We start from the raw sequence: 16,647 nt of genomic DNA, 5'->3' as shown, positions 1-16,647 counted from the left end.
GTTTCAGTGTGAACAGGTATGGTATAATAAATAGTTTATCTATTTTATTTTTACTTTCATAATATTTTGCTTTGGTTTTGATACCCCCAAATTCGAAGCTATCTCTTTACAACCCTTCCTTTTCATAACCTATCATACTTTAATAAATCAGAGTCCATTTTCTGTAGGCTGTTTTTGAACCCAGTCAACGACAGGTACTTTTGCTAGTATGTATATATATATATATAAAATCAAATTTTATAAGTTAGAAAAGACTCTTTTGCATGGACATCTTAATCTACAGAAACAAAGGGAGATAACTCAAGTTTGCAAAATTATGTTGTGATGCCTATGAATTTTCATTGATCACTTAAAAATGATCACTTCTATATAAAAATAAAACTACATGATCAATTTATGATTTCTGGAATATGATGTGTTCATTTTATCACATACTTTGTACAGATTTTTTTTTATTTTTGTTTGATTTAGATGGAATTATGAACAAGAATAGAATACTTTTTATTGCAATTTTCATTTATAAAGATATACCGGTCAATAGAATTGAGGAAACTTTTATGTTTATAAAATTACCTAAATTCTTTTTTTTTAATTCAATTTTTATTTAAATTTGTGTTTTTTATCTTTCAGTTATGATTCTTTATCGTCCACATCAAGTAGTGTAAGTACTCAACGTTCAAATTATGGTATACTACTTATACAGGGTGGAATGATAAAATTATCGCCGAAAAGAAAACTATCGCTTTATTTTAAAACTTTTATTGAAAATATCAATCCAGATAGCTTGACTAAGTAATAGAGCTGACATCTATTCTATCACCGCCTTGATATGAGTCCAGAACTGGGAGCATGCCTTTTCCACAAGCGCCGGTGGAAGCTCTGCGAATACTCGACAGATGGCGGTGATTAGGCTGGCTTTGGTGTTGTGGGAGGTCGTGTTGGTGATGTTCTTGATGTATGACCAAACGAAGTAGTCCAGTAGATTCAGGTTGGGAGGAGGGAGGTAGTGAGAGAAAGGTACAAAGTCGTAGTACTCCTTCTGAAGCTAAGCCTGAGTCTCTTTGGATTTGTGGACTAGCGCAGAGTCCTGTTGCCACACCCAGGAACTGCCCATGGCCACCTGATTGCAGTAGGGGATCACATTTTCAGCACATCCAGGTACACTTTGGTGTTTACTTTCAAGCCGACTTCGACGATGTGAGACATGATGTGGCCCTCACTCGGAATATACCGAAGACCATAATCGTGGCCGGAAACTTTGTCAAGTGTTCAACTGTCCGGATTTGCATTTTCAGGGTGGTGGCAATGGTCCTATTGTCATAACTTTGATTGGTAGAGAGCATGAGTTGTACAGCGGCGCATCTCCGATCTCACTCGTTAAACATTGTGTCACTTTCAGACATGATAGAAGGCTCCTATTGCTCTTGGAATTCATACACAACTGCCCACTAGTAGATGGTCTGCAACAAAAAAAGAAATTGGTTTTCATCAAACGGAAATGGAGTCTTGTCTTTTCTAGGACAACAATTTTATCATTTTACCCTGTAATACTTATCTTTATTGTAATTATTTTATTTTTACAAATTTTCTATAACAAAATTCTTATCCTAGAGTGGCTTTTTGGGCCTGTATAAGTGATGACTCTCTTGTAAAAAAAAAAAAAAAAAGAAAAAAAGATTGAATTGCTACGTGTTGCCAAAATGCATTTCATTTGTAACCTGAATAGAAACATGCATTTCCTATAACATGCATTTCCACAATTAGTCTTTCCCCATCTTACTCTCTTCCTCTTAACTCACTTCCCTCACCCCATGATCTAACCATTTTTTTTTAATAAAAGTTTTCTTTCTCCTCTTAAAATTCCTGTACATTCCGTTTTCAGAAAGGTCTCCATTGTCATCTCTGATATATGATTGCTTAATCACTGTTTTTGAGTTTTGTACTTTCTAAAAAAAAAAAGAAAAAAATCTAATAGAAACTAAATAGCCATGATAGTGTTTTACTGGCATTTCTCAGAGAAACTTCAATTTCAATTTCTTTTAATGAAGTAGATGCCCTGAAAACAAAATCGCTTTGAAAACTGCCTGCAGTTGTTACAAATGGATAATAGAAACACAAAAGAGTCCTATTAAATCCAGAGTTGTGGAGCAGATATTTTGAGAATAACAAACCGGGTCATAAACAAATGTAAGGCCTTTATTGAGAAAACACCCGACAGTTAATGGAAGCCATTAATCTAATTAGAGTGAGGCACACTCTAAGATGGAGTATTGCTGTCATATCAGGAGAGGTGTTGCTCAGATCCCTTTTTTCTACCTTGACAGAGCACAAAATAAACTTTGCAATCTAGTGGGAGATGATCTCTTTTCTACAATCCCTCCTCTTTGCAACAGGAATGTCTTTACTCAATTGTTATTTTCATAAAAGGTGGTGACATCTCCAGTCTCTGATTCCTTCCTATAAAACATTTACAGCAAGAACTCGTCTTGTTACAAACACTACAAAAACTTTTCTTCCTATGTGTATCTAAAACTAAACTGAATTTCATTGAACAGAGTTTCTTGCCAAGAATTTTTCATCTGTAGAATATATTATCATACGACCGTGTTGTAGCTTTGCGGACCGGTAATAGTACTCAGGACAAACACATTGATATAGTTAACAAAAAGTTAGCAAAATTATTACAGAAGTACACATCATGATTCTGGAGCCATAACTGCCATGAATCATAACTGCCAAAAACATGTTAGATGTAACTATATTTATATTTCTTGGTAAGTTCATCGAATAACAGGCAGATCAGCTTATTCCATAAGGCTGCAGATTCCTAATTTCTGCTCGTCTCAGTATACCTACTCTTACCCATGGCTATTATAACGTTACAATGGTTTCTTAATGCTATAAATTTGTGTCTATTTCTATTTGACTTATGATGGTTGAATCAGTGGAATGTTTGCTGCCTATGTGCAATAGCAGCCGCACAAGTTGAAGTGGTTAGGGAAAGTGGGGATTGCGATAGAATTTCCGCATATAAAGATGAGTGCTTCTATTCCTGTTTTTTTTTTTTTTTTTTTTTTCTTACCTTCACTCCAACAAGGCATATCGCAACTTGGACGTAAGCGGCTTCTAATTGGGACCAGGCCTAAGAGAGATTAACAAAATGTTGGTTTATGTTACATTTGAACTTCTGCATATCATCACAATCAGGGAAGCAGGTAGCAGGAAGGGAATTCCAAAGTTCAGTTGTTCTAGGGAAGAAGCTATTAGAGTAGAAAGCTTTCTGGCATTTAGGGACCTCAACAGTGAAGGGGTGTGATTTTGTTGCTAAGCAGGTTATAATTAAGTAATTTCTTATCAGCCCATTGGTAATCTCTCCTCATCTTAAGTAACAGCACTTTGGTTTGGTGTTTTTAAGTGACATCAGTGATTATCACTAATCTGTTGTATCGATCAACTTTTCTTTTTAATTATTCCTACATCAACACACCTCTTAAGCATATTGTAACGATAACATTCAAATGAAATCAAAAAGAGAGGCTGTTAGTCTTTTTCTACTGTGTTTATTTTTCATGGCAGGTGCTCAACTGAACTTCATTCTATGGTTCCCCCCTCCTCCTCATTAAACATTCACAATAAAGTTTTCTAGTTTCACTATTATCAATAATTCCCCTGTCTCTGTCTGTGTACTTAAAACTAAACAGAACTTCCATGAACTAAGTTTGTTTCTTAGAACTGCCAGGCAGTGGAAAATACTCCTATGAGATTGCTTCCTGGCTGACTACAACATTGTCGTTTTCAAGCTTAATGTAAACAGCACAACAATTGTAATGTTACTCAACAACCAACATGTAACCTCAGTTGCAAAGTAAAGAAAGAATAGAAAAGAACTTCTTCTCACTTAACATTTATTTCCTCCTCGTTACCGTCGTTGTACGTCGAGGGGGCACAAGTGCAACGAGTTCATCAGAGCATATTCTATTAAAATACTCGTAAAACAGACACAGGGATGCAACATTGTGACGATGAGACAGGTGTTGGAGCCAAGTTGACAAATTTAGACCTATTAAGTTGAGACCCTTTTTGGAACCGTACCCAAGAGGGAGAGACTAGTGTTAGATGCACCATCCCAGATGTGGCAACAATCCTCCATGCATGGGTGAATGGTGGCCTTGTAGAGGTACAGGATAGTCTCAGGTATGATAAGAGCCCACCTTCTTTGCAGCAGCGTTCGTAGTGTCCTCTTTTAGGAAGATTTAAAGCATTATAAACATGTTGATCTGTCGACTACTACTTCACAGGAAACGTAAACTGGAACAAATACAGTTTGTTTCAGTTTATGTGAAGTAGTAGTTGACAGATCGACATGTTTCTAATACTTTAAATCTTTTTGCTACCAATAATAAGAATAAACATATACAAATAAATCAAGATTGTTTTTTAAAATCAAATTATTATACATATGACATTGTTTTTCAATTTATCTTTATTTTTGATAATCTATTTTAGATCTGTTTAGAGATTTTTAATTTTGTGTTCCTACAGCAAACTTATAAAGTGTTAGACAAAATATTTTTGTTTAGTTACGTATATATATTTGTGGATATATTTAATGTCATCGTTTTAGGGTTTGACTCGCACATGAAACACATTTTATTTTTTATTTTTATTTTTTTATTCTAATGCACTTATTTTTAACTCCAAAAATGTGGCAGTGATACGATGTTCATTCACACAATTCTGAGGAAGCACGTTCAGGACTACAGAACACAATACAAAAGGAGATCACGAGTTTGATTATGCAATGTGAATATATATTGTTGCAGGTTTCATCTGCTTAGCCACAGCACAGAGTGGTATTTAAGCATTGCGGTGAGGCAAGAACCATAAAGTTATCTGCAGGCAACAGAAGCAACTGTTACGTTCTATATGTAAATAAATTCTATTTATATATAAAAAACAAAGTTTTCATTTGAACTGATGTACAGAGGAGAAAGATTTAAAAAACTCAACATTAACTGGTAAATCAGTAATATAAACTGGTAAATAATGGTACGACATGTATTACTGAAATATCTCAATGGTTACATTTTTTTTTTCTTTTTCTCTTTTTTTATTAGAGCGCAGAACCTGCTTCTCGATCAAAGATTGAAGAACAGCAACGAGCTGATCGTCTGCTTAGAGAAGAACTGGAACAGAAATATACGTAAGCTTGTCTTAAGATTTTCAGTTTGGAAATATTTTTTATTTCACTTTGTTAAAAATATGAATTTAGTAAAAATAGATTGAACACTTTATAATGTGTTGTATGTAATTGATTTGAATAAACTGACAAAATCTTGTTAAGATAAATCCTATGTGCACGCACGCACGCACACGCATATATATTTATTATATTCCGAATTTTATGTTCAGATAATTGAGAATTCGGTAATTGTTCATATACCACTAAAGTTCAAGTCAATATAAGGTGACTTAATTTGTAAGCTTCAAAATTGTCATTTTTTGTAATCGAGCACTCATATATTGTTTTCACAAAATCAAGACAACAAAGATTGGATTGATAGCAACAAGTTGTATTTTCATTATACGTTACAATCGTTTGGTGACCGTTCGGACAATTTCAAACCTTATATTGTTTGAAAATATTCAGAAAAACGGCCTCTCTTCAGATTTTGAGGAAACACTATGAACAATATGGAATCCATTTTCCTTTTAAGGAAAACCAGGTACTGTAATAAAAATTTGCCTACATTTCTTCCTTCAAAGTTTTTTTTTTCTGTTTTAAATTTTTTATATATCTACCTATTTTCGTGACCCTATTTTTAAATATTTCAATCGATTATCCATTTATCCTTGCAACCAATTTCTTGTGTTCTCTTAATTTAGGTTATTATTTTTCTCTTATTTAAAAGAATTTTTTATTAATTTTTTTAAATACTTTACTAACCTTCCCAACTCTGGATCTGATATTCTGTGTTCCGACTGTATTGTACTGATTCTATGTTCATTTCGTATCCAATGTTTATATTGGCGATTTTCAATTATATCTATATACTTGTTTGTCTATATACTTGTTTGTGTAATTTCATGAAATGGGTTCATTTTAGAAATAAAATAAATTGAGTTAGTGTAATTTTTCATTCAATGCTAGCGAAGTGTGTTTTAAATTTTAGATTTATAATTTTTTTCTTTTTTTTTTTTTTTTTTTTTTTTTTTTTTTTTTTTTTTGCAACCTGTTTTAATTTACGGTTGTTAATTTCGATGTTGTAAGGGAGGTAACTATTTGTTAGATTTTAACCCTTTTGCCATTTTCTTTGTGTTAATTTATATTATGGTGTTATGATTTTGTTATTAATCATCCCCGTTTAGTTTTAGGCTAATATGTTCAAACTCTAAGTTTGTTATGTAAATCTCTGTTGAATTTGACAAATTTTATTTTCAAAATTTTTAACCTGAGTGTGCTCTAAGGCCTAATTTCTGCGATTGCTGTTGGCTTTCATTTCTATACTCCTTATGTCATTAATTTCAATTCAGGATTTATGTTCTTAAATTTTTTTCCAACTATAAACGTCATATTTATAAGTATTCTATTTCTAAATATTTTATTCAACTTCACTGTTTTCCTCCAATGAAAGTGGAGGTCACCCTGGTTTTAAATTCCAAACAAAAATATTTACTTAGGAGTTTTCAAGTTTTAATGATTTAGACCAATATTTATTAGTCCCCCACCTTTATTTCTAGTGTTAATCTCTAAGCTTCAGATTTGTTTTCTAAATTTCATCCATTTATCACATCTATTTTATTCCATTTTAACCTTGGCCTTTTCCTTAAAAACAGTGATTTTTTTTTTAATGTATTGTGTATGCAAATTTTTGCTCCATGTCTACATTTTACCTTTAATATATTTTGTGGGTTTTTTTCCCTAAATTTATTTCAGCTGGGTTTTAGATGTGATAGCAGAAATTTATTCCAACATTTTAATATTTCTTTAGAATTCACTATACAGTATGCTTCCAATACTCACAGATTGCATCTTTTTGATTTAACGGGTTTATATTTTCAACCTTTATCTACTATTGGCCATTTTAATTCAACCTTTTTTTTGTTTTCACGTAGTTCCATAACCCAATCACCTAATGCAGTTGTGTCCCCGCCCCCCTTATATCATTATCCCCATTAGTTTCACTCTCCGATACATTTTGGAATGATGCAATATGGTTTCTGAATCCTTGCTTAAAAAAGTACTCCATCGCTCAAAGATAGATTTTTTTTTACTATTATCAGTCTTAATCTCACATTTATACATTATTTCTGAGATTAAGCATTTGCCCTTCAATGGACAATTGCTAGGTGTTCTACAATTGCCTTTTGGCCAAGATCAAAGTGTAGTATCTGTTCTTCAGATGCGGCACTTCCATTTCTCGTTCTCTTTCAGTGGAGGAGAAATCCTTCACGACTGAGACAATTTTTATTTTTGTACCTTTTTTCCATGTTAAAAACCGACCCTGGTGTCTAACTCTGTCCCGTGGGGAGACATTGTAAATAGGTACAATTACAGTTTCTAAATTCCATTCTCCTGATACTAACTTATTATTCCTTATTTTGTTTATTTTCCTGTTATTGGTTCTTATTATAATGTTGGCAGAGGTGGAGAACCAAAGTTTCACTGAGTTCTTAATTAATTATTTTGCTTAATCTATTTTCAGGAGGAAAGTTTTTGGTTTTTTTTTTTTTTTTTCCAATATAATATTTTGAAATTGTCCGAACTGTCACGAAACGATAGTAACGTATAATGAAAATACATAACTTGTTGCTATCAATCTGATCTTTTGTTTTCTTGATTTTATGAAATATATACACACACACACTCACACACACAAGTTGAATATAACAACCTGGATTACCTGTTTTTTCTTCAACTATTCTAGAAAGATGTTAAAATATTTTATTCTGAAATAATCATTAAATCATAAAATGATGTAACTTTAAATTTAATTAGTTATTAAGAGCTCTATTGGATATTTAAAATATTGAGCTTCATTTTTGCTTCAAAAACTTTAAAATATTTCTGATTTCACTTTTACTACAATTCATATTTTTGACAAATGGATTGAACACTTTATGATGTAGAATTGATTTGGATAAATGGACAAAATCTAAGATATAGTTTCGGTGTAGGACATATATATATATATATATTGGTGATGGTATGATCCAATATATATATATATATATATATATATATATATATATATATATATATATTGGTGATGGTATGATCCAATATATATATATATATATATATATATATATATATAGGTGATGGTATAATCCAATATATATATATATATATATATATATATATAGGTGATGGTATAATCCAATATATATATATATATATATATATATATATATATATATATAGGTGATGGTATGATCCAATATATATATATATATATATATATATATATGTATATATATATTGGTGATGGTATGATCCAATATTTTTCTGGTTCAAATTCTTTTTAAATATCTAAACATACATAAAAAAAATTGAAACTGCTTAAAATATAATGATATACATAGAGTTTGATGATCTAAGAAAAAAATCTTTAAAAATTTTTAAAACGTGACTAAAAATAAGGAAGTTATGACTATTTTTGTGCCTCACACATTTGGATATTTTCCCTCTTGTGAGACCAATTGCGTTTTTTGTCACATATTTTACACTTTTTTTAAATAAAAATGTGATATCTTTGTTAAAACACTTGATGCAGCAATGAAATTTGAATATTGCACTGAAAATCTCCAGAAATGAATGGTTTCTAAATGATCTGCAGTAAATGCACATATGTTGCAATACCATAAAAATTCCATTAACTAATGAAGTTAAAGAACTTTATATTACTTGTATTGATCAAGCTCTTGTTCTCATCTTCAGTGTACAACATTTCAGTCGGTTTGGCCTTCGATCAACGAACAATTGGCCCTCATTTCCAAAATTCAGAACTGTGTTGAATTGTAATGCATTTTATGTACAACAAAACTAAAATCTAATACTAGGACTGTTAGAAATGAATATATATTACAAGATTTCTTTAATGATATTGTAGATTAACAGCTGCTAAATCGCCCCCACCTGCCTTCCCAAAATATGTGATTCTCCCTTCGGCAATATATGAATATGCTGAAAAACTTGGCAGAAAAAAAAAATATTGATGTAAAATAATCCTAGATTTTAAGGCTATTAACCATTTTTTTCTATGGGAAATAAATCCTTTGAGATTTTTTTTTCTTTTCTTTTCAATTATGTATTTTTAAAGTATTTGTAGGAGTAGAACGAGGTTTGCCATTTGGACTTTAGGTTAGCTGTAGAACTAGGGGCAATTGCATGTGAACACCCTAAAAATTTGGCAGAAAGAAGAAAAAAAAAAATGAAAAAATTATTCTAGGGAGATTAGTTCCACATATAAATTTGATGTGAAATAATCCACCATTTACGTTCTACAGTTATAGAGAAATTGATTTATTTTTCGATGAGAGACGAGTAGTGTGCATTTTTTTTTTTTTTTTAGATAATTGTGTGGTTTTAAGAAAACTTTTTGTACTATGGGGGGGGCACTCGGAGTTAGGGTTAGTGGTAGAATTATGGAAGGGTTTTTATTTTGAAGTGGGTGCCATTTGGATTTAGAGTTAATGGAAGGGTTAAAGGAGACTTTAGGGTGTTCGTACGTGTCACTCGGATTTAAAATTAATGGCACAACAGGGTCAAGAGAAACACCTTTTAGGAGATGGGCTTGTCACTCGGATTGAGATCACTATATTCAGTGGTATGCGGGGTTAAAAGCATAAGAATAAGATCGATTCTTTAAAAGGAGACTTATCAGGATAATGCAAAGCTCAACAAATTGATTTGGAGCTTATATAGAATATCAATAAAATGAGAAAATGACAATAGAAAAATATAGATTATTGTATAGAAATTTTATTATATATTATTGATTTTTATTATATATTAAACCCACCATGTATAGATATGCGATACACCTACTGTCATTATTCCTCCTATATCACAGACATCATGTTAGTTCTCCCACCCACAAACTATATCCAGTGGTGAGGCCCCAGCTTGCGGGCTTTGGGGATTGTGGAGCCGCTCTTTAATTACCATTGCTCCCAGGTCCACTCTGACCTGGAGTGGTAGTACTTGTTGGAGTCCCAACTATGGGTTAAATAGAAACTGATTTGAAAGCAACAAATATATTCTATTAAAAAATTTTTCTTTAAAATCTTTGGATTCGGCATTAAATAACCCGAAAAGGGCTGATATGCCGTAAAACAACCAACCAACCAACAAACAAACAGTTTCGATATTTTATTTCTCTCTGCACAATTATTTCGCTCCTAATGTAACCATCGCTAGATGTCACATCCCTATTATGTTACCTAGCATCTTCTCTCCTCTTCTGATGAGAAGCATTAGACTTCGAAATACCATGGTATAAAGAGTTTACACTTATCCTACACTTCTAATTGATGTATCATCCTTGTTGAATAAATGAATAAATCTGTATACATCATTTTATATTTTTATATTGTCATTTTCTTTTATTGATTCTCTCTCTCTCTCTCTCTCTCTCTCTCTCTCTCTCTCTCTCTCTCTAAGTGAGATAAGTCATAGATTAGAGATCAAGTGAATTATCCTGTCAGATATTACATTGAGGTAATACTTTCAGGATGATCCTAGCCAAAAAAGGTAAAGCTCAATATTTAAAAAATAGAGCAATATATAATTTTAATGATTCTGTAAATTAAAATATACATAAAAATATATTCAAGTTAAGAATTTATTGTATGAAACAAAGAATATATAGAGAAAAATTATTTTTATTTCCTTAATCCATGGCTCTTATCATCAGAGGAAATGAAATGCGATTAGAAAAATGTTCAGCTATGAATAAACAAATATTTTGCTTTTCAGCACATATATTGAAAATGTTATTTGAATGGTGAATAAGAGTTATAGAAAAAGTTACTGTATGTGTGTGTGTATATATATATATATATATATATATATATATACACTAACTTTTAATTGAAAAAGATATCAAAAGAATTTGGAGTATTAACTGCTCTAAAAGGTAGTAATAAGCAGAAAATTATATTTGAAATTTATATGCCAAAATGATCTCCCTACTATTCTAAATTCTATTTTTTTATTTGGTGGCTAAAGAGTTATTTATTACTACGATTAAAGTTTGAAAGTTAAGTATATTTGAAAACCAATATTTCTTGAAGGAATTTTTTTTTAAGTTTGTGATTCTTTAAAAAAATACTTTTGTTAAAATCAATATTTTTTTATAATAAACCAATAATAGTAAGTGTTTTCTTAAATGAAGTTGGCTACTGCGATTTCATTGGCTTAGCGTTTTGGCACCTCTCAGAGGTTTATGTAAATTGCCTGCAAAATTCCAATGCTAGCACATTCCTTATTCGGCATGATTACCAAAGAAAATATTGATTTAAAATATGTAATCATCTTTTGGAGGCTTTTTTCTACGTTTTTTGTTTTCTGTTGGCAAAATTTCTAATTTTGATTCCTGTGATATTTTCAAGCCATCAAATTTTTATCCTTCTTACATATGTCGCATTAATTTTATTGTATTAAATTGCTATTATTTTGTTTTCGTAGGCAATCGATGAAGGAAATGGATCGGTTATCCGCAGAAGAAGCTGCTCTACGGAGAGAAAACCGTGCCTTGGAAAGAAATAACGGATTGTTAAAACATGATTTGAAAGAGGTAAATTTCAGTTATTTCAAATTGACTAAATTACAATTAAATGTCGATTTTGTACTTGGAAGAAATTTTCTGTTTTAATTTGATGTATGATGTACTCAATAGTTTTTATTGGAGGCAATCAAAAAATTAAGCCTGAATTTCATGTGCACTTTTTGGTGGGGAGAGAGTTGCTCAGTAAAATCATTAAATCTCAATTTAATAGTTTTTTTTTTTTTTTTTTTAATCTATATATGGTAATGATATCTATTGTATTTATGAATGCTTTTCCTTTATTAAAACCGTTGTACACGATAGTGTTGTGCTTTAAACTAACAATTTATTTAAAAAAAAAAAAAGTAAATTTTTACTTTAGGTCTACCTCCACAATTTTTAACATGGGTTGGTAGGCGTTATTTATTCTGAAAGCCGTTCTTTCCTCTGCAAACTGTAAATAAGATTTTCTTATTTAGCATCGTCGGAAACGTTTAAAAGTAGTAATTTATAAACAAATTGTGTAGGTGGACCTCAAAGGCAGGATAAGTTACTTTTTTTACCTAACTGGATATATTTAAAAAAAAATTTTTTTTTATTTGTATTACTGTACACATAGATTCGAAAAAGTTGCCAAAAAACAAATGTATAACAAATATTATCAAAGGCAAAATAAGTTACTTTTCTACCAAACTCGCTTATCCAGTTTGGTAGAAAAGTAACTTATCTTGCTTTAGATAACATTTGTTATATATTTATTTTTCAACAACTTTTTCGGATCTGTGTTCAGTAATACAAACCCGTTTGATTTAATGTAACGTTTAGTTGACTCAAAAACCAGTGTTTATCAGTGTATTTGAAAAATATAAATGGTGGCGGATACTGTTGATTACGTTGTTTTGGAAAATAAGTTAAAACTAATAAACTATACAATATACTGTCAGAAATCCACTATATATGTCAGCCTATGTCACGGTCACATATATTCGGTGGGTTTCTTACACTGTTAGTATAGTTTTTTTACTTATTTTCCCAAACTTAACATATTCAACAGAGTCCACGGCCATTTGTCTTTTTCAGATACATTGATAAACACTGTGTGCTTTTCCGAGCTGATTAAACCTTTTAGATTAAATAAAAACAAACAAATTATCCAGTTATGTAGAAACGTAACTTACCTTACCTTACATTTATTTGCTTTGGGACAACTTTTCGAATCTATGTATAGTATCCCCCCCCCCCACCAAAATATTAATTGAAAAGTAAGATTTTTGATTACAAAAAAACAAAAACAAAAAAAAAATCAATTAACCATTCCAACATTTTAGCAACGTTCGGCTTAATCCATTGATTGCTGGTTGAGCCCAAGCCATGATTGATGGAAACTCCTAAGGATCCTGATCAGATTCTGCAAGAGTACCGTTTTTTGTTTTTTTTCCATTTTTGTATTTTTTTCCAATTTTTTTTTTTTTTTTACACTTTTGGAGTGGATTGCTGTACTAACAATATAAGAAACATGCATTTTCTCTTTTTATTAGAATTTTACATTACACCAAATTGAGCCACAGCAACACATTACAGGGGGTACAGCTAGTATATATATATATATAACTTGTAAGCATTTCATAGAAAATAAAAGATGGCACTTTACAATATTCTCATTAGTTTTGTATCCTCTCGATTATGTCGACTTTTGAGGAGCAAATTTAGTTCAATTTAATCCCTTTATTAATAATACTTTAAGAAAAAAGTATCTCCCAAGTTTTAAACAGTTTTCTAACTTTTAGTTTTGAAACAAAAATCCAAAAACATAACTATAATCATAGAAATTCAAATATGGCACCTTAAATATCCCAATTATATCTTAAGTAAGTTTTTTTATGAATCGTATGAATTTTCCTAAGAATTTTCATTCATTTTCACCAGCTTTAATCCTCTTTTTTCGTGAATAAAAAAAACAAAAAAACGTTGGAACTGTTTTTTTTATTTTTTTCTGAGCAAAATATTAACCGTCTCTGATGAGTTGTCTCATGCTAGTATGTCATTCAACAAAATATGTGTAAGACAAAATATTATGATAGAAAAATATAAATGTATATACTTTTTTTGCTTTGGAATGAAAACTAATGAACATGGTTTGGTTGCAATAAGAATATCTAAAATTATTTTGTTTGCAGATGAAGATTTTTGAAAAAACATTTCTCTTTTTTTTTAAATATTGAATCTTGATAAAAAAAAAAAATAGTCACTAGTGGAACTGAGTTTTGCTATTGAGAAAGGCAAATCTTTAAGTTTTGTTGTCTCCTCTATAACGATAAGCTGAGATCTTTCAAAAATTGCTCTTTGAGAATAATTAAATATTTTTTTTAAATATTAAAAGAATAATTAAATATTTTTTTTAAATATTAAAAGAATAATTAAATATTTTTTTTAAATATTAAAAGAATAATTAAATATTTTTTTTAAATATTAAAAGAATAATTAAATATTTTTTTTAACAATCAAAAGAATAATTAAATATTTTTTTTAATAATCAAAATAATAATTAAATATTTTTTTAACAATTAAAAGAATAATTAAATATTTTTTTTAACAATCAAAAGAATAATTGAATATTTTTTTTAACAATCAAAAGAATAATTGAATATTTTTTTTAATAATCAAAATAATAATTAAATATTTTTTTTAATAATCAAAAGAATAATTAAATATTTTTTTTAACAATCAAAAGAATAATTAAATATTTTTTTTAACAATTAAAAGAATAATTAAATATTTTTTTTAACAATCAAAAGAATAATTGAATATTTTTTTTAATAATCAAAATAATAATTAAATATTTTTTTTAATAATCAAAAGAATAATTAAATATTTTTTTTAACAATCAAAAGAATAATTAAATATTTTTTTTAACAATCAAAATAATAATTAAATATTTTTTTAACAATTAAAAGAATAATTAAATATTTTTTTTAACAATTAAAAGAATAATTAAATATTTTTTTTAATAATCAAAAGAATAATTAATTTTTTTTTTTAACAATCAAAAGAATAATTAAATATTTTTTTTAACAATCAAAAGAATAATTAAATATTTTTTTTAACAATCAAAAGAATAATTAAATATTTTTTTTTTAAATCAAAAAAAAAAACTTGAGCAAAATTCATGAGTTCTAATCTCTTTCTAGTTTGTCAAATTCTATATTTTTTAGCAATCAAAAGAATAATTAAATTCTATCTTGCTTTTCGTTTTTTGTTCTTGCTCGGTTATTCTCTCATTTCATTTTTTTAAAGCTACTTACCCCCTCTTCACTGAAAACATAATTTAAATTAGTAAAACTTATAAAAATTCTTGCAGTCATTATTTCTATTCTATGCACATATATATATACATATATATATATATGTACAATCAAAATAATAATTAAATATTTTTTTTAACAATCAAAATAATAATTAAATATTTTTGTTAACAATCAAAAGAATAATTAAACATTTTTTTGAACAATCAAAAGAATAATTAAACATTTTTTTGAACAATCAAAAGAATAATTAAATATTTTTTAACAATCAAAAGAATAATTAAATATTTTTTAACAATCAAAAGAATAATTAAATATGTTTTTTAACAATCAAAAGAATAATTAAATATGTTTTTTAACAATCAAAAGAATAATTAAACATTTTTTTTAACAATCAAAAGAATAATTAAACATTTTTTTTAACAATCAAAAGAATAATTAAACATTTTTTTTAACAATCAAAAGAATAATTAAACATTTTTTTTAACAATTAAAAGAATAATTAAATATTTTTTTTAACAATCAAAAGAATAATTAAATATTTTTTTTAACAATCAAAAGAATAATTAAACATTTTTTTTAACAATCAAAAGAATAATTAAACATTTTTTTTAACAATCAAAAGAATAATTAAATATTTTTTAACAATCAAAAGAATAATTAAATATTTTTTTAACAATCAAAATAATAATTAAATATTTTTTTAACAATTAAAAGAATAATTAAATATGTTTTTTAACAATCAAAATAATAATTAAATATGTTTTTTAACAATCAAAAGAATAATTAAATATTTTTTTTAACAATCAAAAGAATAATTAAACATTTTTTTTAACAATCAAAATAATAATTAAATATTTTTTTTAACAATCAAAAGAATAATTAAATATTTTTTTTAACAATCAAAAAAAAAACTTGAGCAAAATTCATGAGTTCTTCTAATCTCTTTCTAGTTTGTCAAATTCTATCTTGCTTTTCGTTTTTTGTTCTTGCTCGGTTATTCTCTCATTTCATTTTTTTTAAAGCTACTTACCCCCTCTTCACTGAAAACATAATTTAAATTAGTAAAACTTATAAAAATTCTTGCAGTCATTATTTCTATTCTATGCACAACTGTATACGCTCTATTCCTAGATGTTTTTATGTGATATTTAGTCTCAAATTTAACGTATATTTCATTTATTTGCAGGCCTCCAGGAAATACGAATCTGAAGCAGAGCTTCGTAAGAAAAAGGAAGAAGAATATGAAATCCTTGAGAAACAATTGCAGCAAGAGCAGGCGAACAGTTTGGCCTTGCATAGTAATAGTACGCAGACAACAGACAAGATAGCTTGCTTAGAACAAAAAGTAATTCTTTTCTTGTTTGAATATACTTTTGCATTACATATTTAGAGAACTTTTCAAATCAACTCCATTTTATTTCATGGAAGTGAGCTATACTGTATTATTTTAGAGTATGTACTTTTCCAGTAAATTTTACACAAGGCTAGATGACATCAATATTGTGACAAAAGTAGTCCCACATGCTACTGTTAAGAAATTTAATGATTCTATGTGAGAAATTTTTTGAACT

At 28.6% G+C, this 16,647-nt stretch overlaps 1 protein-coding gene across 1 annotated transcript in view; it reads left to right on the top strand.

Annotated features, from left to right (window-relative positions):
• LOC145296653 (rho-associated protein kinase 2-like) overlaps nucleotides 1-16,647 on the top strand; it is a 407,811-nt gene that overhangs the window by 320,209 nt on the left and 70,955 nt on the right. Inside the window, exons 12-15 of the mRNA XM_080142590.1 lie at nucleotides 631-661; nucleotides 5,118-5,203; nucleotides 11,693-11,801; nucleotides 16,263-16,421. Of these exons, the coding sequence (XP_079998716.1) occupies nucleotides 631-661; nucleotides 5,118-5,203; nucleotides 11,693-11,801; nucleotides 16,263-16,421 (385 nt within the window). The remainder of the gene's footprint in view (nucleotides 1-630; nucleotides 662-5,117; nucleotides 5,204-11,692; nucleotides 11,802-16,262; nucleotides 16,422-16,647) is intronic.

The sequence above is a fragment of the Euprymna scolopes genome, chromosome 17 (genome assembly GCF_053919585.1).
Source record: "Euprymna scolopes isolate OS-2025 chromosome 17, ASM5391958v1, whole genome shotgun sequence".
Classification (NCBI taxonomy): domain Eukaryota; kingdom Metazoa; phylum Mollusca; class Cephalopoda; order Sepiida; family Sepiolidae; genus Euprymna; species Euprymna scolopes.
Note: the sequence above shows the minus strand (reverse complement) of the source record. Positions and strands in the feature narration are given on the sequence as shown.